This window comes from Dipodomys ordii, unplaced genomic scaffold (assembly GCF_000151885.1).
Source record: "Dipodomys ordii isolate 6190 unplaced genomic scaffold, Dord_2.0 Scaffold26, whole genome shotgun sequence".
NCBI lineage: Eukaryota > Metazoa > Chordata > Mammalia > Rodentia > Heteromyidae > Dipodomys > Dipodomys ordii.
In genome coordinates, this window is record NW_012267242.1 from 1,062,546 (window position 1) to 1,086,764 (window position 24,219).

General features: G+C 43.5%; 1 protein-coding gene across 2 annotated transcripts in view; it reads right to left on the minus strand.

Moving 5' to 3' along the window:
* Kcnh1 (potassium channel, voltage gated eag related subfamily H, member 1) overlaps nt 1-24,219 on the minus strand; it is a 305,584-nt gene that overhangs the window by 56,839 nt on the left and 224,526 nt on the right. For both annotated transcript variants that reach the window (XM_013015111.1, XM_013015110.1), the window contains exon 10: nt 16,886-17,082. In XM_013015111.1, the coding sequence (XP_012870565.1) occupies nt 16,886-17,082 (197 nt within the window). The remainder of the gene's footprint in view (nt 1-16,885; nt 17,083-24,219) is intronic.

Below are 24,219 nucleotides of genomic sequence, written 5' to 3' on the forward strand. Positions count from 1 at the left end.
CACACTCCAATCAAACAGCACCTGCAGGGATCATGAATACCCAGCCTGCCACTCTGAGACAAGGCCCAGGTTATATTTTATACCTGGATAAATTGTTGTGAGGTGGAAATCCCTTTTTGTGCTTTGATGTAAGCCTTGTAATAATTATATGGGCAAGACAGCGATGTGGCCCTTCTCAACTCACAGATGAGGAAACACAGGCTCTAGAGCTGATGGGATTTACTGGAGGCCATAGATTGCATAGGAAGACATGGGCCTTGGCCTCCAGGCCAGCCCTCTTTCGAATCTCTCCCTGTTCCTCTCAAAGCCCCTATGCTATTACCTAGACTTCTGTCTTTCTGCAGGATGGCAGGGGATAGAATATGCAGATTAGGATGCCAGGCATTTTTTCAGGCCTTGTGTACAAGATATACTGTGGCTTTCCATAGAAGGCTACAGAAGAAGGAGGGTAAGTTCACCCTGGCATGGCCCTCCTGGCTTTGGGAGTCTCCTGGTGTAATAATTTAGACAAACTACATTAAAAAGACTCAGGAAATACATAAGATTTCACTGCACAAACAGAGAGAGAGACAGAGAGACAGAGAGAGAGAGAGAGAGAGAGAGAGAGAGAGGAAGAGAGAGAGAGCACCACTCTGAAGGATGCAGGGATTCAAGTAGAAAATGAAGGATTTATTAACTCAAGAGGAATTGCCAAATTGATTTTATGAAAATGAGTCTCCACTATAGTGAATTCTATGCACTTTCTTCTACTCTACGATTGAACTTGGCTCTGTCTTCAGGGGATGCAGGGAATGTGATCACAGGCCTAGCCTGTGTCCTCTCTCTGCAGCTTTGCAGCTGAGTGAAGAAAACTCGGGGCCTTGGGAGGTTAGATTCATCCAGGGGCACACAGTTTAGATTTCTTCTAGAAGCTTTCATTTCATTCTCATGTATCTGGGTATGGAAGTGAGAAAGGATAAAAAAAATAGCATTAAATTGCAAGGTATTTTAAAATCAGGTCCCATGAATTAGTATTTAAGTTGGGAAGGACAGAACTGACACGTATTATTATATTTACTGGGAGATTTAATGAACAGATTCATAAACAATGAAGACCAGGGAGAAGATAAGGTCATAAAGGAAGGCAAAGTTTTTCCCTATCTTTCATATGAAAATAATTGCTCTGTCTAAGAGCAACCTATTTCACCTTTTTTGTCAAATGACCCCTTGTAAAGGGGAACGTTTGCTATTCTGGCTTCATTACTGAGAATGCTTGAATGCAAAACAGCATTCTATCTAGTTCTCTAGTATTACTTTATAGTTTAGGATTTTGTTTATTCTATTTGGTTCTTCTATCAATTGGTTTATGTTTATGATATTAGGTGTGTTCCTTATCATAAAAATAATGTATCATCACTCAGCTGTACCACAGAATTGTTATCCAAAGAACATACTATAAACATCATTTAACTCTTGAAATGAGCCCGTTGACTGGGACAAGAGAATAGACAGGAGTAGGAGTGTGTGTAGGTGTGTGTGTGTGTGTGTGTGTGTGTGTGTGTGTGGTGTTCATTATATCTTTAAGTGTATAACTGCATAATGCCCTCACCAGCCATTTGGCTCCAGTTCTACTATGAAAAAGGTTCTAGTCAAACAGAAAAGGTCAAACACTATGTATATATGACCATATAAGATTATGTTAAGTGAAATGAACCCCAAGACAGGGATACAAGTGGTTTTTTCTTTCTTGCTATTGTTTTTAATGTACTATGTGACTTTTTTGTTTCTTTTGTATGTTCTTCCCCATGGTATAACCCCTGTTTTCACTGTATTTGATTCCAGTGCCCTACATCTTGTATATATACTTTTCTAATTTGAGGAGGGGAAGGGAAAAAACAAAATGCTTAAATAGGGATATGGGTTGGGCTGGGAAGGTGGCTCAGTAGTAGAGTGCTTGCCTTGCATGCCTGAGGCCCTGGGTTCGATTCCTCAGCACCACATATGCAGAAAAAAAAAGCTGGAAGTGGCACTGTGGCTCAAGTGGTAGAGCGCTAGCCTTGAGCTGAAGAGCTGAGGGACAGTGCCCAGGCCCAGAATTCAGGTCCATGACTGAACCCCCCACCCCCCAAAAAAGGAATACAGGTCGACCCATTGTCAACCTGTATTAGATGTACAAGACACTATGTTGAAAACAAGCTTTACAACTTGTAGGGGGAGGGAAGGAGGAGTTGGAGGAGAGAGGGAAGGGATGGTAGGGGAAAAACAAAGGAGGTAACAATGCTCGATAGGAGATGTACTCATTACCTTCCTCATGTAACTGTAACCTCTCTGTATACTATTTTTTACAATAAAAAAATCTAAAAAAAAAAGAAAAAAAGAAAACAGTTCTGGTTTTCTTCTATTGAGGGTAGAGGCAAAGAGGTGAGCTTGCCACAAACTGTCCTATTCAGTTGAAGAGTGGGGACTGGATGGAAATGGAAGAGTAGTTTCTAGGCTATCTTAACCCATAAGCATCTCTTCATGCCTAATAGTGGCCACCAAAGACAAAATGTGGGATATCCACATTCAATCTACCCCATGGTTACAGTTAAAAGATTAGAAAGATAAAGACTAAGAGAGCATTTGCTAGGAAGTTATTAAGTACAGAGTTCCTCAGCTGTAATCACTCTTACCCCCAGAAACCCTTAGACCTCTTCTAGGGACAATGCACCACCTAACACAGGGTGCGTATTAGGAAGAAACTTATTACAAGAGAACAGTGATCTAAAAAGAACTGACACAAATGTTAGGGTACTGTATAAGTTATATAATCTCAGTAGTAACTCTGTCCAAACATGTTGCTCCTTTTGGAGACACCAGATCAAGATAAATAGGCAAAGGTCCTCCCCACAGAGACCCTGCCCCATGCAACAAAGACTCACCTAGTCCCTTTTAGTGGGTGGCGGTTCTGAAGAGCTTTTGTAGTGAGCTGGCTTGGAGGGAATCTGGCTGAGCTATCTGACTCCAAACAGCTCCTGTCACCTGACATGTCATCACCCACTTCCCAGATTCACGGAGCTCCACCAGGGCCCTCACACCTTCTTGTCCCGCCTGCTCTTACTTCCTCATCCTTCCAGCCACTTCCTGTTCACAGCCTCTCCTCCCCTTGAACTCTTGGCTCTGCACCAGTTCCACATTTTTCTCCTTGCTTTGTCCCAGTTTGAATTCTCCCATGGTGTTCCTGCTTACGTAGCGAGGTGCATCCTGGTTGTAGTTTCCTGTCCTGTTCAAATGTCATCAGTTCACCTAACACCTTCAGAAAAACCCAAATAAGACAAGTCTTCAGTTCTTATGGATGAGAGGAATGTCACCTCTGGCCACCTCAAATTCCAGGTGGGCACGCCACCTGTCCAGAGTAAGCAGATGGGATACACAATACCCAGGGATGAATTTCAAGAGAGCTTTTAACTGGATTGTTTTATAAAAAGGAATAATTCTCATTCAAGAGCAAGAAACCACCAAACAGCAAAGACAAGACCTTGTTGGCAATACCCAGTGAGCTCTTGTGATGAGGAACAGCTCTATACAACGCCCAAGGCTTCAGTGGCAGGGTAGAAAAGGGCCTTCCAAGCTACTCTTCTCAGAAGACCACCTCTCGCCCCACATATTGCCTGCCAGATTGGCCCCTGTGGGACCGCCTGGTGCCACCATTTGAGCCCTGGTTAATTATGAGTGCACCTCAACATGAGGAGGGTGCCCTCTGCCCTGCAGGCCTCAGCATTCCTGGGCCTCTCTGCTGCCCTTGTCACTTGTGGAGAGAAAAGAACACTCCTGGGAGTGTTACACAGGGAGATTTAGATTCCCTCTTCTTTCCTCTGCATAGGCCAACCAATGCTGCCTACAGCCCCAACACTCCAAGTGGGTTCTTCTAAGTGTCACTCCAACCAGCCACACAGCAAGCTTTGGGTGCTTGCTTGTTAGAAATGCAAAACTTTGACCTCATCCTTGACCTGCTAAATTAGAATCTACATTCTGAGAAGATTCTAGCTGTGCACACTGAAGATTGAGAGACTAGTTTGCAGAGCTGACAAAGACACAAGCAGCAACCATTTGTTGTATCTTCCAGAATTTTGTTGAGGGTCCTTCATGAAGACAACCAGGGCAGCTCATGATCCTACGGAGGGCATGCAGGTGGAAAAGGTGGGCTCATTAGGAAAAGATGTGGGATTTGAAGGTGGGGGGGGGCTATGAATTCAAGATCTGATTTTGCACATATTGCCACATTGCCACATTCAATTTGGCTGAGCCTCAGTTCCCCATATGGAAAAACAGGAGAACTAATCAGGGTTATCAGACATGGTACATTATATGAAATTGCTTTGTGTGAAGTGATGTTTGGTACAAATGTCAAATGCCATGCCAGTATGTATCTATACACACAGAGATATGCGTGCATTGTAGACTTCTAAGCTTTCAGGAAGGTCACGTAGATATAGCTTCAGTAGACTCAGCTACATTGAGAATGTTCAAGGACAATAACAAATAAGTCCTGACAAGTTTATCTGGGACACAGAGGGTCAAATCAGACATAGTTTTGTGTTTGGTAGAAAACTGAGGCCAGACAAGGTTTTGGCATTTAATCTTCCTCCCAAATCTTCAGTTCTGTGAGCCAAGTCACAGGAAAGGAATCACGGTCTTCTAATTGCACTTTAAAATCTGATAAGCTGTAGGTGGTATCTTATTTTGGTTGGGCCAGGATGGGATTACAGGGGAATCAAAGGATAAAGATAGGAATGACAAGTCAAGTAAGGACAGGTGGTGAGGAATGAGCCAATCAAGACCAGGTTTTAGAGACCTCTTCCAATGCTATCTTGCTTATGACATGTGTATTGTTTCCTATCCCCAAAGAAGACAGGATGGGCAGATACCATTAGAATACAAGCTTGCCAAAGCCTATAAAATATGATAGCTCATTTACTTGAGTCATTTCATAAATTAAGAACTTGTTCTGGTGTAAGCCCCCCCAACATAGAACCCAAATACCGACAACTAGTCCCAAGAGGTCCTGCTAAATTTATCTGTGGAAAAGCCCTAACAGGAAGCCCAATGGAGTGGTGATGAGCTAGTAGGAATTTCCTGTGGAAAGCCTCTTGGAAAGGGGAAGAAGGAAATAGAGTCTGGGCTGGGATTTGAAGGCTAGAATGAGCAGTTTGTTTGCTTGGCAGGACTTTGGTTAGAACTCAGGACCTCGTGCTTGGTGAGCAAGTGCTTTTACTCCAACCACACCTGGAGGCCTGTTTTGCTTTGTTTTATTTTGTTTTTACTGGTAATTTTTGAAATAAGGTCTGGCTTTCTATGCAAGTACATGCCTGGGTGTGATCTACCTAGGTTAGGCTTTCCATTTCGCTAAGAAGTATGTGCCACCATGTCTAGCTCTCTGTTGAGAAGGGTTCGTGCAAAATTGTTTGCTTGCACTGGCCTTGAACTGAGAACTCTCAATCTTAGCCTTCCCAGTAAGTGTGAGCCACAAGCTCCCAGCTTGGATTAGATTTTGCTAGGGGAAGGTGACAGGGGAAGACTGAATAAAAAACATCTCAAGACAGTGTGATGCATAAACAAAGTAAGTATAGCTGTCATAGCTCAGCTGGACTGGAGTGTCAGGCTATAGTGGGAACACACAATCTGAATTGCAACTGGAAATACAAGTTCTTATGAGATCCCTGGGTGTGGAATCCATTCTAAGGCTGTTGGAAATTATCAAAAGAATTAGAGCAAGAAAATTACAGACACAGAGCTAGAAAGCCAATAAACAATTGTTCTGTACCACCTGAAATGAAGTCAAGTCCATGACCCCCTGAGTTTTATATACTACCAGCTCACAACCTCTGTCTGCAGGAAAACCTTGCTACTTCCTAATTCTGTTTCCTGAGATCTGGATACCCTCTGCATTCTATGATTCTCAAGTATTAGGTAAATACTGCTCATGAAAAACAAAGGAAAATGGTATTTTACCCAAGAATCAAGGGAACTAGTGATTAACCAAATGCTTTGCACCTCATGGAAGAAACTTATACTACCAAAAGAATACTCCTTGAAAAAAAACTAAAAATTCCTTTTTTAAGTTCAAGGTTCTTAAGAAAAGTAGGAAAGAGGAGGAGAAAATAGAAACAGAAAAGAAGGAAAAGGAAAAGATGAGAGAAGACCAGAAAGGAAAGAGAAGTAGATCAAATTGTATCCCTTTCAAAGATTTGTCCAAAACCTAAATACTGACACCTTTGCATGTGACCTTATTTATAAATAAGGTTTTTGTGGCTGTAATTAACTTAGGATCTCAAGAAGACCTCATCTTGGATATGAGGTCGGGGCTGGGTCCAATGACCTGGTATCTTTACAAAGAAAGAAAAGATTTGATATAAAGACACTGGGATGATGATCCTGAGAATCCAGAGGTGGAGACTAGAGCATGTCCTCACAAGCCAAGGCTGATCAGCGGCTACCTGAAGCTGGTAGATGTGCCCTGTGGATACTTGATTTCCAACCTTTGAAAAGCAAGAGAAAAAAATTGCCACTGTTGTAAGTCCTTTGGCAGTCTATTAGAACTATCCCAGGGAACTCATATATTTGGAGGTCTCCTCTGCCTGAGCATAAATAGAAGGCACAGGGCAGGCATGACCATACCACTCTCAAGAATCTGTCAATATGATGGTTTTGCTTCCCTTGGGAAACTGGAGACTACTGAGGGAAAGCTTATATTCTTAGGGAATAGCACAAATAATAGGACGACCAAATAAAATGGAAACTAAGAGAACAATTAAGACTTGGAGTCTGGGAGCTACTGAGAGTCCAAGAAAGCCCAGAGGCCAGGCTCCTTCGTGGGGCTTTGGTTTCAGTGCAAAGAGGATGAAAGGTCTCCTGATCACTTGCTCTGAGCTCAGCTCTTGTATTTGGATACACAGCGTCCCACTATGTCATGAGAGGAGTACCTCTGTTTCCTCAACCAAAGCCTGATGAGTTATTTGTAAATACCGTGAAAGGTCTCTAGATTGAGAGGCTCTGATGCCAGAGTACATTACAGGCCCAGTTTCTATTCTCAGGCCCCTTCCTTTCCACAGCCATATACCCAGTCCATCAAAATGAAGAATCCTGTGCTTTTAAAGCCTGTGGCCCTGAATGGAGAGCATTTGTCCTTTATAAAATGCATACATCACAAATAGCAACTAACCACGATTGGACACTTTGCAAGGTTTTCAAGTTTATAAACTGTCAGGCCCATCCTTATCCCTGATTCAAAAGAAGAAACAAAAATTTCCTGAGCCAACCAGAAATACCACCACCACCACCACCACCTCGCAAAGGAATAGGACTCATTGGATGACTGGATCCAAGGAATGGCTGTATGGATCATGCATCATGCAGCTATCTTCTCCCTGGCTGTCATTTGAGGATCAGTCATTATGAAAAAAAGACACACACACACACACACACACACACACACACACACACAAATGCATCAAAGCAGCAAGCAGGCCTCCAGCAGTGGGTGTGAGAAAGGCATGCGCCCACACGTGCAAACAGCACCTGCCTCTGCAGGTAGCCAAAACTTATGAAGCTACAAAGGCATAGCTCTTCATGCCTTAGAGGGAGATGAGCTCCCTCTAACCCCTGTGCACCCAGAGCAGTAGGAGAGAGGGAAGGAGGAAGCAAAGAACACAGGGGAGTTGCCCTTGCTCAAGGGAACAGAAAACAGCACTGCTAACAGGTTAGCCAAAGGCTGGGGAAATAGCTTTGAAATGATTGCTTATGGATTCCAAGGAGTTGTTTTTTGTTTTTATTTTTTGCTCATGACCACAGATAATTAGAAGCTGCCTCTAGCACTAGTCAACAGGCTGAAAACATTCCTATTCAGGTTCCAACCTGAGAGAAATGTCAGGGAGGAATTAGGAAGTGCTTACCACAAAGCCGAGGATGAAAACCCTGGCTGCTCTCCAACTGCCGCAACACGCAATGTAATAGCAGAACAAAGCTGCTCTGTTGCTAGACTCATCTGGCCAGGAGGTGGAAGGATTGGGAAGATTGGATTTGGCATGCACGTCCATCCCTGGGTTTTTCTTCTAGCCCAGCTCACAGTTTGGGGTTTGCAAAGGCATCTGCCTCCCTGAACAAGAAGTTTGGCTGTGCAGAGAAGCTTTCTCTTTTCACTAAGTAAAATTTGCAAAACCCAAATACTCTCCCGAAAGTTCTCCAATTATGGTATTCTTTGCCTCTATGTCACAGGGCTCATCCTCCCCTCCACTCCCCCTTTAGTCCAATTCTTTCTTCAGAGTCTCCCCTTCGGAGGGCAGACAGTGGTTTGTTCTGAGTTCTCTTCACGGCCAAGTGGATACCAGCTAGAGAAGAAGAGCAGCATTATTCATACCTGCTGAACTTTACACAATACTTTTCGTAATCTTTTATGAAATACAATTTGATCAAATTGCTAAAAACAAAATTCCTTCAACTGCTTGAGTTAGAACTTTAGAGCAAGAAAGGCTGCTGCTGCTAATGTGTGGTGCTCTACTGAACACATTTGTTTGTCCCCTTGCCTCCCTTCTTCCTTCCCTCCCTCCCTCCTTCCTCCTTCCTTCCTTCCTTTCTTCTTTCCTCATTCTCATTTCTTCTCTTTTTCCTTTTTTCCCTTTCTTTGTTTATATTGAAGTTTGAACTCAGGGCCTTGTGCTCTTTGAGTCCCATTTCCAGCCCTGCCTTTTTTTTTTTTTTTTTTTTGGCTGGGTATTTTGGAAATGGAGTGTTGCAAATTTTTCTGTGGGCTGGCCTCACACTGGAATCCTCCAGATCTCATCCTTCTGAGAGGCTAGAATTATGGCCCTGTATAGCATGTTCAATTTTTTTCTACCCCCAACAATCTTCCATTGAGTTCATCCCCTTGCTTGGAGAAGATTGCTGGGGGTGGAAAGGTAATATGTCAAAACAAATGAACAGCTGTACAATTTGGAAATGCAATTAAAATATTGAAAATACTGATGAAGGCCATAATTGTAGCCTCTCAGAAGGATGAGATCTGGAGGCTTACAGTTACAGGCCAGCCCAGGCAGAAAAATGTGCTTGTTTATTTCACATCTAAGGTCACTCAAGTGGTTACAGAGGTCTAACAGAGTTAGGGTGCATTACCACTCCATATCAGTAGGAGGTGTGAGTGCATGCCCTGCTCCAGCCTGCCTAGTAAAGGGTTTTAGATTCTATGACACAAACAAGCATCTTCTTCTTCTTCTTCTTTTTTTTAAACAAGTATCTTCTTTAAAAACAAAAAACAAAAAAACCCATACTCCATGAACCAGAGGTTAGTCTCACATCTGGTTTAAGCATCAGCAAGAAGTGTGCTGGGAAATGTGGCTGAACACAGAAGTTGTCTACAAATGGATCTCTAAGGAAGAAGGCACAAGGCACAATCTTCTGCATCCCCAAAACAAGGGGCTTCTTAAACATTAAATCTGTCATGAAAAATATGCTGCCTCTTGTTATTATGTGTAGCTCAGAGGCAGTTAGGTCAATGTAAAAACCCAGGAAGGAAAAGGTCTGGGGAGCTTCAGGAGCCCTGTAACGTTACCATGTGCTATGGAAATTAGAGTGGAAGACACAGCCCACTCACTGTGGAGCCCTAGAGACACGACTTTCCAGTCCATGCGGATCTGTTCATCTTTTGGGGCCCTAAGCACCTCCGGAAGAGCCTAATCCTACACACTGCCTTACCTGAGGGTTTGAGACAATTCCCTCTGGGGTCTTTTACTCAGCATCCTCTTGGGTAAAATTGGGTAGGGAAGGAGCAGAAACACATTTTGGAGATGAGAACACTGGCCTGAGATTTCCCTTAGAAGACTCTCTTGGTAGGGTCTTAGCGACTTGCAAGTCAAATTCACTGTCTTCAAAGCAGCCCATTCAGGCAAACGCTACTTCCTGATTAATCATCAGCCATTAAAATAAGCATCGGTATGCCTTGTCCACAGTGGGATGTCTTCCACGAGGCACAGGCGTGCCCATAAGGGTTAAGTTCCTATCCCTCCAAGAAGACCCAGCTACTTCCTCAGTGCTAGAAAAGGGACTTGGATTCCTGGTTATTCTATCCCCACTCCTACTCAAAGACTTCCTCCCAGTCCTAGCTGGGCTTTGGCCTCTGCCTGAGTCATTAGAGACTTACCCCAATGGGGAAACTCCAGCTAAACCGGTAACAAGCTGAAAGGTCATTCTCTGGCCTCTCCTGATGGACAGAAGAAAATAATAGTTCTGAACATTCCTGCCACAGACTATCACAAAGCTTTGCGCTACCTCTGTGGTAGCAGAGCTGATCCACGAGCCAAATAGAAACTTGTTGGGAGGATTACCCAGCCCCACTAGGTTCCATTGTTGGATGATGGGAACTCATCCTCATTCCCTTCGGCCACCTCTGGGCAAACCGCCAAGGTTAGGCTGCCATGAGTCATCAAGCCTTAGGATGCTTGTGCAACAGCACTTAGGTAGCACCCAAGGGCCTGTTGCTTTTATGGTGTTATACAAAAGATAGTCAGGAAGACTGTACCCTCCAAGCCGCACTGGGCTGGCAGCCTCTACAGGCAACAAGGGCTCATCAGCAGTTGGGAAGGTTTTCCTAGGATCAGAGATATGACACCAGTATTAAAAGAATTAGAGCAAGTAAATTATAGACACAGAGCTGAAAGCCAATCAACAATTGTCCTTACTCCTAGAACTTAAGGCAGAACCATGATCCTCGAGGTCTTATTTACCATTGATTAACCTCCTCGCTGGCCTCCATCTGAGATCCTTCTACCTCCAGCCTCCTGAGTAGCTAGAATTATAGGTATGATCCATTGGTACCCAGCTAGAGTCCACATTATAAACTGCCACACTCGACTGCCTCCATTTGATTTTTCTGTCAATCAAATATTAGCTCCTAATCTCTTCTGTTTTGTTTCCCCATAATAGAAATAGAGGGAAAGCAACAGGGCTGTATCAACTATGTACAGGGCAACATACCTGGCATTTTATCATAATCTTTTTTTGGCTAGCCTTTGGGGGTAACAAAAAGGATTCATTTTACTTGTTCAAATCTCACTGCCACCACAGCTTTGGCAAGCATGTAGCAGGGCCTAGATGTTAGGATTTAGCTGTAAAACCAGCGTTCATTCTAGAACTTTACTGCTTCCTCACAAATGGCCAAATATAGCCTGGTAACGGCAGGTTAAGCGGATTATCTCCATCAGCCAGGATGACACTGGGGCTGGGCTGTGTGTTTGCGAGGGTCCTGCCGGTAGCCCCTGGGGGACCCTCTAAAGACTATACAGGTCTGTGACATCACATCCTGACCCTCCTGAGGAACAAGAGGATTGTGATTTGCATTTTGCTGTTCTAAAAATAAAAATTATGGGCATGTCACTCACATCATCTGCCCCCTTCCACTATCCCCTAATTCCAACACCATGATTGTATTATCTCGTTGCCTTGACAGTCTAATAGATGATTTTAATTTCGAAGAGGCCTTCTCTGTGGAGGGATGACAAGGAAAACATGGGCTGTACAGAGATCGTTTTTAAAACCTATGCTCTGGTGATTCAATAGGTGAGTGGGTGACATTTCTGAGTGTCTATCTTTATGGTCTTTCTTCACATATTACCAACCCTCTACATGAATTTGTTCAGAGGGGGAAAGTGAAAAAACTTCTCAATACCACTTATGGGAAGAGTTGTCTCCAAAACTCTGGTGTTTTGGTGTTCTCTGCTCCAGAATGAAATGCCCATGGTGAACATTAGGAATACATATATTGTATTCAACAATGTTCATTATGGCACCTCAGGTTCAGAAAGGTATTAGGAGGCAGTAACCCTAATCCCAGTTCCCTCTCAAACTCACCAGTTTTTAGCCTTAATCATGATTTAAAAAATATATTCTGAGGAAGGAAGGAAGGAAGGAAGGAAGGAAGGAAGGAAGGAAGGAAGGAAAGAAGGAAGGAGGGAGGGAGGGAGGGAGGAAGGGAGGGAGAGAGGGAGGGAAAGAAAGGAGGGAGGGAGGGAAGGAAAGGAGGGAGGGAGGGAGGAAGGAATCCATTTTAGAGGCTGGGCATGTTGGGTCATACCTGTAATCCTAGCTACTTTAGAGACAGAGATAGGAAAGTAGCAGTTCAGGTAATGGCAAAAAGTGAGAAAGGCTCCATTTCCCAGAAATGCCAGGTGGAGAAAGGTTCATGTCTATAATTCAAGCCTCTCTAGAGGCAGAGGTAGGAGATCATGGGCCATGGCTGATCCAGACGAAAGAATGAGACCCTATCTAAAAAAATAAACAAAGGCTCATTTTTCAACCTAATGTCTTGTACATCTCATTGTTGCAATGGGTCCACCTGTATCCCTATTTAAACAATTTTTGTGGGGGGTGGGGGTGAGGACTAGGAGGGCAGGAATGGTAAGGGGAAACTAAGGAGGAGGCAACAATGCTTGATAAGAAATGTACTCATTACTTGCTCATGTAATTGTAACTCCTCTGTATGGTATTTTCACAATAAACATATTAATAATAAATAAATAAATAAGGCAACCAGCACAAAGTACTTCTCATACACATGATAACAAATTTAAAAAATAAATCAATAAAATAAATGAAGGCAAAGGGCTAAGGGTATGGCTTAAGTAGAGTGTGCTTACCTAAGAAGTATAAGTCCCTATATTCAATCCTCAGTAACACACACACACACACACACACACACACACACATACACACACACACACACAAATCCATCCTGCAAATAATTAACATCAGCAAACACCGCCAAACACATTCAAATACACAACAACATTGGCTTTAAAAATAAAACCTTATATTCAGAGAATGCGAACCACCCTACCAATTACCTCCATACCAATTATCCCATGCACTGACTGCTGGCAATTACCTAATTGCTTGTCTGCAGTACATCATTTCATCGTGGTACATTTCATCTACTGTCCTAATGATCATCAGAAGGACCCAATTCTCCAGCAGCTGGAAAGTGATTTCATTCTCAGGTTGAAAGGAAAGTAAAACACATGTGAAACACTGACGGAAGAGGTAAGTCTGTTCACACATCAGGGGCAGGAAAGCATGAACTCAGGTCCCTCAAGACTGGAGTTAGAGGTAGGGAATGGGCAGAAGGGAGGAAAAAGGGACAAATATGTACCAAGTGCAGTATTCCTCCAGGTCTATATCACTTTTACTTTTGCTTGTTTTAATATATGTGAGATCTCAATGCCCCTCAGTAGGAAGGACTTGTTTTAGCTCCTATTTACAGTGGCACGGTCCAGCTCAGAGAATGTGCTGCACACTGGAGGTCAATAAGATGAACTGCCCCAACACATGATGAAACCACTGTTCTCAGAAATCTTAGCAAGCAAATCACTTGATTTTGCCAAGCCCAAAACAGCCACAAGAATACATTTTACTTTGCCAGAAAAAAAATAGCTACAAGAATAATTCATGCATGTAATGTTCTCATTCCTATGCCCCATGTAACTATGAATTAATCTCCAAAAGACACAAGGGGAGTCTGTAATGCAATACTAAAATAAAATGACAAATCTTCCCTTTTTTTCTCCTCCAGAAAAGAATGGCTACCTTGTTACAGGAAGGCTCACTATAATTCCTTTGGATCCCTACCAGGCTCAAAGGCATTTGCGATGAGAAGGAAGTTTGAAGGTCAATTAGCTCAACTTCTTCTACAATCTTGCTGAGAATGAAGACCAAGGAGATGCCTCCACGCCCTCAGATCAACAAACCCCAGGCCACTCAAAGCACTCTATTTCATTCTTTAGAGAGCTCTGACCTTTTAAAAGACTATTTTATTTTAGGTACAGGGATTGAATTTGGGACCTCATGCTTGCTAGGCAGTTTCTACCACTGGAGCCACACCTACAGCCCTTTTGCTTTCATTTTGTTTTGTTTTGTTTGTTTGTTTGTTTGTTTGTTTGTTGCTCTTGGTCATGGGGCTTGAACTCAGGGCTTATACATTGTCCCTGGGCTCTTTTGCTCAGGGCTAGTGCTACCACGTTGAACCACAGCACCACTTCTGGTTTTCTGGTGGTTAATTGGAGGTAAGACGCCCTACCCAGGCTGGCTTTGAAACTCAATCCTCAGATGTCAGCCTCCTAAGTAGCTAGGATTACAGGAGTGAGCCATCAGCACCTAACCTTTGTTTTTGAGATAATATCTTGCTAATTTTGTCAGGGCTTTTCTCAAACTGTGAACTTACTGTCTCTACTAAAAAAGCAACTGGGATTACAGGTGTGAACTTGCACACCTGGCTAAAAGAATGTCTTATACTTGCCAAAATTGGCCTACAGCTTTAATTTCTCCTTTTTTCCAGAGTCAATCATTCTGTACATATAAAAACAACCTGACAAGAATCCACTGTAGTTTTTATGGTCGTATTTGTTGTTTTTAAAGACAGATTCACTTGATCCATAATTATTGGAAGATGATTACCCTCCAAATAACCCAAACTGCATATTTTTTCCAACCTATATTATCAGCTACACTAGAAGCTGATTATAATCAACTTGCTTTCATAAAAAGGGGTAAATCCCCCCAAAAATAGGCTTTAAGAAACTCTACTTGCCTAAAAGTATCACCAGCAAAGCATTCCTTGTTCTTAGCCAAACCAGGATGAACTCTGAAAGCATGCCTCTCCACCACCACTCATCCCCGCCTGGAATGCAAATGGGCAGAACCACAGAACCAGAAAACTCATCTAATCACAGCCTCACATTTTGTGGTATGCAAACGGAGACCCAGAGATCCATGCCTTTCTCCTAGTCATCCTTAAACGTTTATTAGCCTGCACTGAGTGTGCCAAGATAAGCACTCAGGTCTCTGACCAGAGACTCACAGCACAGTGTAATTCAAAGGACTGAAAAGTGGTACAAGTATTTTTTTCTAAATAAGCCAATGGTAGGCAGTGTGTGTGTGTGTGAGTATGTGTGTGTGTGTGTGTGTGTGTGTGTGTGTATGTGAGTCCTGAGGCTTGAATTCAGGGCCTGGGCACACTGTTCTGATTCTGAGCTATTTTGCTCAAAGCTAATGCTCTATCACTTGATCCACAGCTCCACTTATTCCTACTTATGGCTTTTTCTTAGTAGTTAATTGGAGATGAGTCTCAAGAACTTTCTTGCCCAGGATGGCTTTGAACTGTGATTCTCAGATCTCTCTCAACTTCCTGAGTAGTTAGGATTACAGGTGTAAGCCACCAGTGCCTGGCAATGGCAGGTATTTTAAACCTTATCCAAATACTTAGAGAACAAAAGTTGGATTCCTTTATTTGAACTTCTCTGAACCTCTTCCTCTAACCTGAACACTTGCCTGTTGTAGTTAGACAATACTTCCTACTTCTTTTCTGACTCCTCTTCTACCTACTGCTCCTTTATTTTCCCACAATGCCGTGGGTGAATCACAACCCCTGCATTAGTATCATACATTGCAACTATCCCTCTCATCTAGCAGATATTCTGTTTTAGGTTTTGAGTCCCTGGGAATAGGGTACTGAGTATCTTCCTGCTTTATATATCTAGTCCAGTCAGCTGTCGCTGTCACAGGATTACGTGTGATAAACGAACGGTAACATTTTAGCAGAGTCATTGGGTTAACTAACAGGAAATTGTCACACAATGATATCCTGACAGGTGTCATACGCGTGAAGATCTATGTAAAATTCCCATGGAGGGAGCTCAGGTGGCAAGGGTAGGCATGGAGAGATGTGGTGAAGGACAGGGTTTGAGCGTTGAGCCACGTGTGGACAGCTGAAGTATATGGACATGATCCTGCACAGGATAAGATTAATTTTCAGGAAGGTTGGGTTGGTTGAATGGCCATAAATAAAGAACTGCTCTGGAGCAAGACGAAAAGCAGGAAGGTAAGTTTTGAAGTTCACTGCACAATCCTTACGGGACATGGAGAGGACTTGGTTGATGGGGCTTGGTGATTTGAGAATGCTCTGAGCGTTCTGAAGAAGGAAACAAAGTATGAATTCAGTAGAGAGCTTAGGTAGAACCAACAGGACCTGATCATCCTCCCAAGCCACGAGAGAGGACAATGGAGAATCAATGTGGATAGAATGTAAATCAAGGCAGGGACCATGAGCTGAGGAAAGAGTTAAGGGATGAGGAGGAAGAGGCTCTTTAGGGGAACAGTCCTCTGACCATCTTTCCAAATGAGTCTTCTCAGCCTAGAGCTGCCTACCACACTACTGTTTTTACTGAAAGAAAATCAACCACAAAAATTCAAAGAAAGAAAGTGACCGTTTAATCTTCAGAGAGACATATGGAGAAATTCTGATGATCTGAGGGCAAAGGAAACAACTTTAACGAGATTTCTGCTTCTTAAACTACTGATCATTTCTTAACACATTGGCAATTATGTGCAAAACAGTTTCCAGGCAACCACGTTCCATGGATGTTGGGTTTTTGTTTTCTCAACCCAACTAAAGCATTTCATATTTTTTAAGAAGCTGTCCTTAACAGCTGGCTGGCTGGGGGCCTTGCACCATGAAGCAAGGCCCTGTCACTAGAGAGAATTCACTTTACAGTTAACAAGTGGCTCCACACAGCCACTTTACTGACAAGCAATTTTATGTGTTACTCATCTTTTCAAAATTCTAGGTCTAGATAATACTGGAATAAAAGCCCAGGCATATATAGACAAATCCCCTTTGCACCCAATCCATCCATCTTCGAATCTAACAATATTTCTTCTCTTCCCCACATTAAAGCAAATGCTCACCAGAGCAAGCAACAAGCACAAACTGCTTAGAACCAACCGCATCATTTAAATAAATAGAGAAGAGACCTTCCTGGACCTAGTAATTATCCAAAATGCATGTAGGAAAGGAAAAGGCAGAAAAGAACTGAAACTGTCAGCTCACCCTCTTCCTCAGGTTGTAGGTAAGAATCAGGTTCCGGGAGAAGGAGTGGGAGAAGGCCGTGTAGAATTCCAGAACTTTCTGTAGGGCATCGCGCTTGATCACATGCAGGTCACAGTAGGTCAAGGCCCTAACATTAGCACAGGACTGGGCAAGGGTGGATTCCTTCCAGAACACATCTCCAAACACGTCTCCTTTCCCTAAGGAGAGAAAGTTGTCATTGAGGAGAGAGTCAGCCAGGAGGGGTCTGGCCACCTGCTTCACTTCCCTCTGCTCCTCAGAACTGCTATCCATTTGGCATTCTCTAGCATGAGCTCAGACAGGGTGAAAAGGATTTGAATTTGGACCTTAATGTCATGCAACTTAAGGATCTTGAAAACATACATCACACAGTACATGTTCCATTCCATTTGTAATCAGTCAGTTACCTCCTCCAAGGGTTATTTTGATTACACGATTGAAAAGAATTCCCTCCCCCTCCTATTATGCTTTATTTCATGTCTGTCCTCCCCAGCACTGACCATAAACTATAATTAAAATAGTTGTTTGTTTGCTGATTTGTTGTGTGTCTCTCATGTTTGATTTCTCCACTATCACAGAACCTACCACATTGCAGAAGCTCTATGGATATTTGTAGGAAAAAGGGAAGTGAAGAAAGTAGCTGTGAGTTTGCATTCATGTACTAGCTGAGAGGTGGGTTAGGCCACTGGTGAGGAGGATACAAACTCTTCATCAGGTTGCTGAAGAACAGGAGAGGTCGTCTCTAATCTGGATGATCTATGTAGAAGTCAGGTGTGGTTCAGCCCCTCCCAAACATGTTCACAGTTTATATTTGTATTATACATCCTTCCTCTCTTCCATACTGGGTTCCAAATTATGCTCTTGACCAAATGCTCTTCTAGTAGCATAAAAATATGGGCCCTTTATAATGACATCTTGGATTTTCGATCTCTAGCATTTCATAAATAGATTTAATAGCCAATAGGGCAGTGCTATAGACTGAATGCTTACGTTCTCAAAAATTCAGATTGAAATTTTAATCACCAACATAATCATATCGGGAGGTAGTGCTTTAGGGAGGTAATTAAGTATAAGATGGAGTCCTCATGCATGGAATTAGTGTGCTTATCAAAGGGACCCCAAAGAGCACTCTTGTTTCTTCTGGCCAAAGGTGAGGATGTAATAAGAAGTAGGTAATTTACAACCAAGCCCTGACTCCACATAGCCGAATTCTGGGCCAAACTTCTACCAATCGCCTCTAAACATCTGCTTTTCACATCTATGAATATTCTTTCTGCCCTTCCCAGAGACCCATATTTTAATGTAATGTCTAATCCAAAGCTTACTTTATTCCTGGCACAGACTCTGGTTATAAGTAGTTTAAAATGTTTACTTGCTTCTAAATTTTCAGCACAGATAAACACAAATTTGAATTTCCAGGAAGCCAGAGAGGAATATATAGGAGGAAGTAAAAAAAATGCTGTAATGGGTGGAAAAAAAGTGTATTTCAGGGAGCTGTTGGCTCCTGCTTCCAGATCAACCAAAGCCTGCACACAGCTGGGATTCAGGTACCTGTTGGCTCCTAAAGCTTAGGAGGAGAGCTGTTTTCCTGAATAAGGTTAAGAAGGCAATGATCTTTCTAAGCACATGGTCAGACTTGACTTTTTCTCAAGCATCAAAAAGTGTCCACTCTTAAGTATATGAGAAACTCCATGAACACAACCTCCTCTTGAGTACTTCCAAAATATGAACAAAAAAGCAAATAGAATCAAGGCATGGTGGCTCTAGCCTATAATCCCAGATAAGGGAGATTGAGATCTGAGGCCAGCCCAGGCAAAAAGAAGTTTATGAGACTCCATCTTAATCAACGACTGGGCCCATGTCTGTCATCACAGCACAATGGCTGGGTGCAGGTGTGCACCTGTCATCCCCAGCAGCCCAGGGAAGTACAAGTAGGGGGATTGCAATTCAGGCCACAGGCCTGGGCATAAAGGGAGACCCTATCTCCAAAAATGATCAAAAATGGGCTAGAGGACTGGCTCAAATAGTAGCCTTGCAAGTGCAAAGCTCCCGAGTTCAGTCCCCAGTGCTGAAAAAAGAAAACAAAAATCAAACAGACTAGATACATCACTTACTGCTTTTCCATTTATCTTTGATTCTAATATGAACATGCCTTTATTGACTTCATGTGAGTAGAAATTTACTTGGGGTAGCTTTGAGATACGTATGTATTTAGATGACACTATTTAGATTACTTTGCCAAGTATTTTTTCCTCCAAACATGTGCAATATGGGTGGGCTAAGTTAGGGCTGGGGTCAGTGAATGGGGAAGTTTCTTTCTATGGGATACTAACTGCCTGCCACCAAAGGAGGCACGTCCAATTAGTGCTCCCCTCCCCTGAGTTCAAACCAATCATTCTGGCTAATTCACTTCTACATGTTAAATATTCTATAGCCCTCCTACATTGCCTCTTGCATTTATGTAAACTTGCTCCTACAGAGAATCTTCTTTTTCTGAAACAGTTTGGCAATGGTTAACAATGGATGCCACCATTATTTCTAGTCACATTAAAAGCTGAAGCCTGATTCACTTCACCTTGAATCAGGGCTGACCTAAGTCTCTAGACAGATAGAATCTGGAAGAAATGATGTCCTGAGATTTCTAGGCAAGGTCTGAAGAAGCCTCAAGGGTCTTGCCTGGTTCTTTTGGAACACTCATCCTTGGGACCCAATCAACAAGTGAGACGCACACACCACACAAGAGGTCACATGTCAAGCTGAGCCCTCAGCTGGTATCCACACTCAACTACCAGTCATGTTCATCAGCCACTTTGCTGATCCAGTCCCGTCAAGAGTTCTGATGACCACAGCCTTGGCCACCGCCTGCCGGCTACCACCTGGGTGCATACCACTGCACCCAGCCATTGTGCTTCCCCCATAGCTGTGATGACAGACACCTGTCAGGCCACCAGGCCCAGCCGTTGATTGACTGGCTGACAGAACAGTAAGAGACATAGCAACAAATAACCAGAATACACAGAGTCATGCTGTGCTAAGGTAAAAGCTCATGAGGGACTACCTATTCCAACACATCATCACACATCCTCCTAGACCTGACCTCCCACGTCACCCCTGGAAGGACAAGACGAGAGAGAGTAAGGAATGGCTCTCATGAAGGTAGATTTTCTTGGCGATACACTTTGAATATTAGTGATAGATGTACAATCTACAAAACCTGCCGTTGGGTATTGGGATGGGTATCATTAAGCCAGAACATTGAGAATAGAAGCTTATTGGCAATTTGTCTGATTCTTAAGATCACCTCATTTTTACTTAAATAAAATTGGGAGCTTTTCTAACAATAGAAGACCTCATAAAATAAAATAATAGCTTTTCAGGAACATCTAAGAGACTACTTTAGCCACGAAAATCCGGTTTATAAAGAACTTTCCAAGGGACTATCTACGGAATAAAAGGGACAATCACACTGTGGTTTGAACAGGCCATGAAATAAACAAATGTTTCAGAAATGACAGCCTCTCATAGTAAATAGGTTTTCCAATCAAAGATCTTTGACAGGAACAATAAATGGAAAGCAGTTCTGACTACAAAAAGTATTTCACGGTAAGATAATCACAATTAATTCTGTAGAGTTTTGGAGTCTCAGTGTTGTCATAACTTGGATTTGATTTTCAATCTAAATTGAAAATCATACCATTTCACTTCCTGTCAAGGCAGCATCTTTGGTATAAATGATGTTAGTGAGATTTAAGAATGAGGTGCCAGAGGACCTGTCACATTCAAAACAAGCCCGAGATTATTGTGGCAAGAGAGAAATGTTTTGATGACACATGTAACCTGGGAAAACTGTCAAAAAAGAAGGATGCAGAGCACTTGGCAGGCTATACCAAGTTGCATACATCTCTGGGAATAACGACTTTCCAGGTCAGAACAGCATGACAGAAGCCAGGACAAAACCGACACCCACAACCCCCTCTTGTGAACCAATCACTCCCTCCAGAACAAAAGGTACCCTATGCACTTGGCAATCAACTCCTCAGAGCAATCAGCTTATTGATTTATAAATTACACTGAGTGCTGGGTATAGAATGTTAAAACCTAATGTCTCCAGAACACCAACATTCTAAGTGGAGCTGGAGGAGAAAAGGAGGGATGGGGAGTAAGGAAAGGCAGTGTAGTTAAAGCTCCAGGCAAACATTCTTGTGATAAATAATCATTGTCCACTCCCTCTCCCATTTATACACTGCTGTCCTCACTGAACCTTCACTTCTGTAGTGGACATAAACAGTTCCTCAGAGGCACCAATGCAGGGGAACGGAGAATTGATGTACACTCATAAAGCACAGGTAGGAGGCAAGAACCAGGGCTCAGGTGCAAAGGAAGAAGCAGGGGGCTTCTTTCCAAGAGGCGTAGCACAGGAAGCACTCCAGCCCCTGTAGCCAGTTTGATTTAGAAAAGGTCAAATCCTGGCCTAGCCAAGTACAGAGGCTGAAGGGCCTGGGTGCAAGTGGGGCACATTGGGTTACAAGATTGAATTCAAGGGGTGTTGGAACTGGGACTTGGGAACATCAAACAGCCTTCCTGAGTGTTTACAGGTGGCGGGAGAGAATTCTCATCTGAACCTTACAACTGAGTTGGGAACTCTGCTGAGAGGGTGCTGTGCATTCAAAGACAGGTTCCCCCCCTGAGTAAGTGTGGCAGGCCAGGTGGATGAGACCAGGGATGAAATTTCTGACTATTTCCCCAAATTATCTCTTATTGCATGCTCCTTTATGGACTGCACTAAACAAAATCATTCTTAAAGGAAAATCCCTATCTGCTGATAAAGTCACTAGTTCTAGACCCGGGCGAATTAGAAAGAATCTAATTATGCACACACCATTTGGCAGGCACTATTTGAGGGGCTAAGGCCCCACAGTGGGACATACTGTGAGAGGTGGAGACAGACATCACTATACAAATACATTAGGGGCTATAAAAGGGGAAAGTAGAGGAGGGGTATCCATCAAGATGTGTTCAATCAAACCTTTTCTTCTGTTCTCAGAAGAACAGAAAGGCAGAAAGGGAATGGGCTCAGACCTCCAGCTTCCCAATGCTTCTCCCCCTCCCCACCCCCGCTTTTCTAAAAATGGATCATTTCATGCAAGTTTCAGGGGCAATGGGCTGGCTGTAAGCTCAGGTTAGCCCTGCTGGGGGCTCTGTGACCTCTCCCTTGCATATGCACCATCCTGCTCCTTGCCTGGATAACTTCTGCTCATGCTTTAAAACATACCCAAGCCTCCTCTCCAGCCCTTGGCCAGACCGGCTCCCACTACAGGCACCTTTTTGGCTCTATGCCTCCTCTAGATCTCCCATTGTGCTTATAATCATGCAGCCCCGTGGTTGGCACAGGGTGGACCTTGGTGATTGTTGCATGCACAAAGAAACAACCAGATTGTGGTGTCTTAGTAAACCTCTCCCAGCTTCAATTTACTCAGCTTTAAAATGCAGGTATCAAAAACCCACTAAAGAGCTGTTCTAAGGTTTACAAATACATAATACTGTTCTTGGAATATACTAGGTGCTCACTGAGTTTACAAAAGAAGAATCCTCTAACAGCCCAGAGAAGCAAACACCACAGGGGTCATCAGCTCCTGTTTATAGGTAGAAAAGTGACAGCCTGTAGGCCCGCAAGCTTTCTCCACACTGCTGGGTGGCCTCTGCGCAGGGAGAGGCCAGGCAGTGCTCCCTCTGAGCCTCTTCCCTACAGGAAGCAGTCACAGAGACCTGCCCAGGGCAAATACCCCACTAGGCGAAGGATAGAAGAATGACTTGAAGATGCAGCTTTGACCTGAAGTAGCCATGGCTTCCAGCTGTTCTCCTGAATCAATTCTCTCCTCTCCATGGCAATGGAAACATGACTTTTATCTGAACATGAAGATGACCAGAAGAGAGACCAAATCACAGCTAGATGGGGCCATCCATCCAAGTTTGAGTTCTGGGTAGGTATGTGGAAGGGATAGGTGCAATTCTAGGGCATCCTCAAAGAAGAGAGTCATGCCCTGTCCTTTCCCACTGGCAGGAAAAAGGGTGCAAGGTCTCTGAGACCGGAAGGCTAAAGGCCTGTTGCAGTTGAAGCAATCATTCAGGAGGAGGTGGGCATTGCCACAAAAGTCCTTTGGCACTAGGACTAGTGACTGATACATGAAAGAACAGGCGTCAGCCTCATCTATTATTTGGGGGTTTTGTTGGGGCAGCTGAACCCTGTATCCTAGCTGATTCAGGGTAGCCCCATGCTTTGAGCTTGTGGGAGGTGTACACATGCGTGTCTTCTTACTTTCTGCGAGGTGAAGCTCAGCGTCTGTCTGCAGGACTGAGAGGTAAGGTGCTGATGGAGACTGGGAGCCCATTCAGAGTAGAAGCTCCTGAGCTCAACACCTTGGAAGCCATCTATCTACCTGCTTCCCCCAGCCCAGCTCTGAAGGTGACCAGAGAGGAGTACTGCCAAGGACTCCCTGCTCACCAGGCTGCAAGTACCCGCTACTTGCCTCTCTCCAGACGTGTTGAAGTCCAATTTTCTGAGTTTATTTTGGAATACTTAATCACTATGTAAGGCTATTTCTCTTGGCTCGCCTGAGAGAGAATAAGTACATGACGTTTTGACATCTTGTAAATGCTGCCTTCTCTTATCTCTATAAAGCTACAAAGCCCTTCTTCTCATCTTTACCGCACAAATAAAATCCTGAGGCTGACAGTCACTGGCCTCTGTTACATGGGCTACAGCTTACAGATGTGAGAACATACATCACAGACAGACAGACAGACACAGTGCAATCTCATCCACTTGCCTTCCCGTCTGAGTCATGAAAGTATGTTGACTGGAAGGAATAAAGCCTCAGCTCTGCGTGCCAGGGCTTGGCTGACTGTGCTGGGGTGTTGAGTACTTAGCTAATATGTTTTATTGGATTTCTATGCCAACAATGAATTTACCCTGGAAGCCTTGGCTCCTGGGACTGGCCAGAATTTCTCCTACTTTCCGGAAGGGAATCTACTTCTACAGGAAGTTTGTTTTATTTTAAGTTTTGTAGGTGATCTCAGAGATGTTCCTAAAACGTTTCTTCAATTGGGAAGTTGGCACAATAGTTGTGTTCTTCTTCAATCCATCACTGCGTTAGAGATGAAGGCCTGTGATAGGTTAAGCACATACCTGATCTACACTACAGAGCATCTGTAAAGTCATGGGCCTGGCCACCAGTTAATTGCACCTGATTCTGTGTCTCTCAGGCAGCTCTGAGATTGACATTCCCAAAGGTGGGGTGGTGTCTCATCACCTCCAC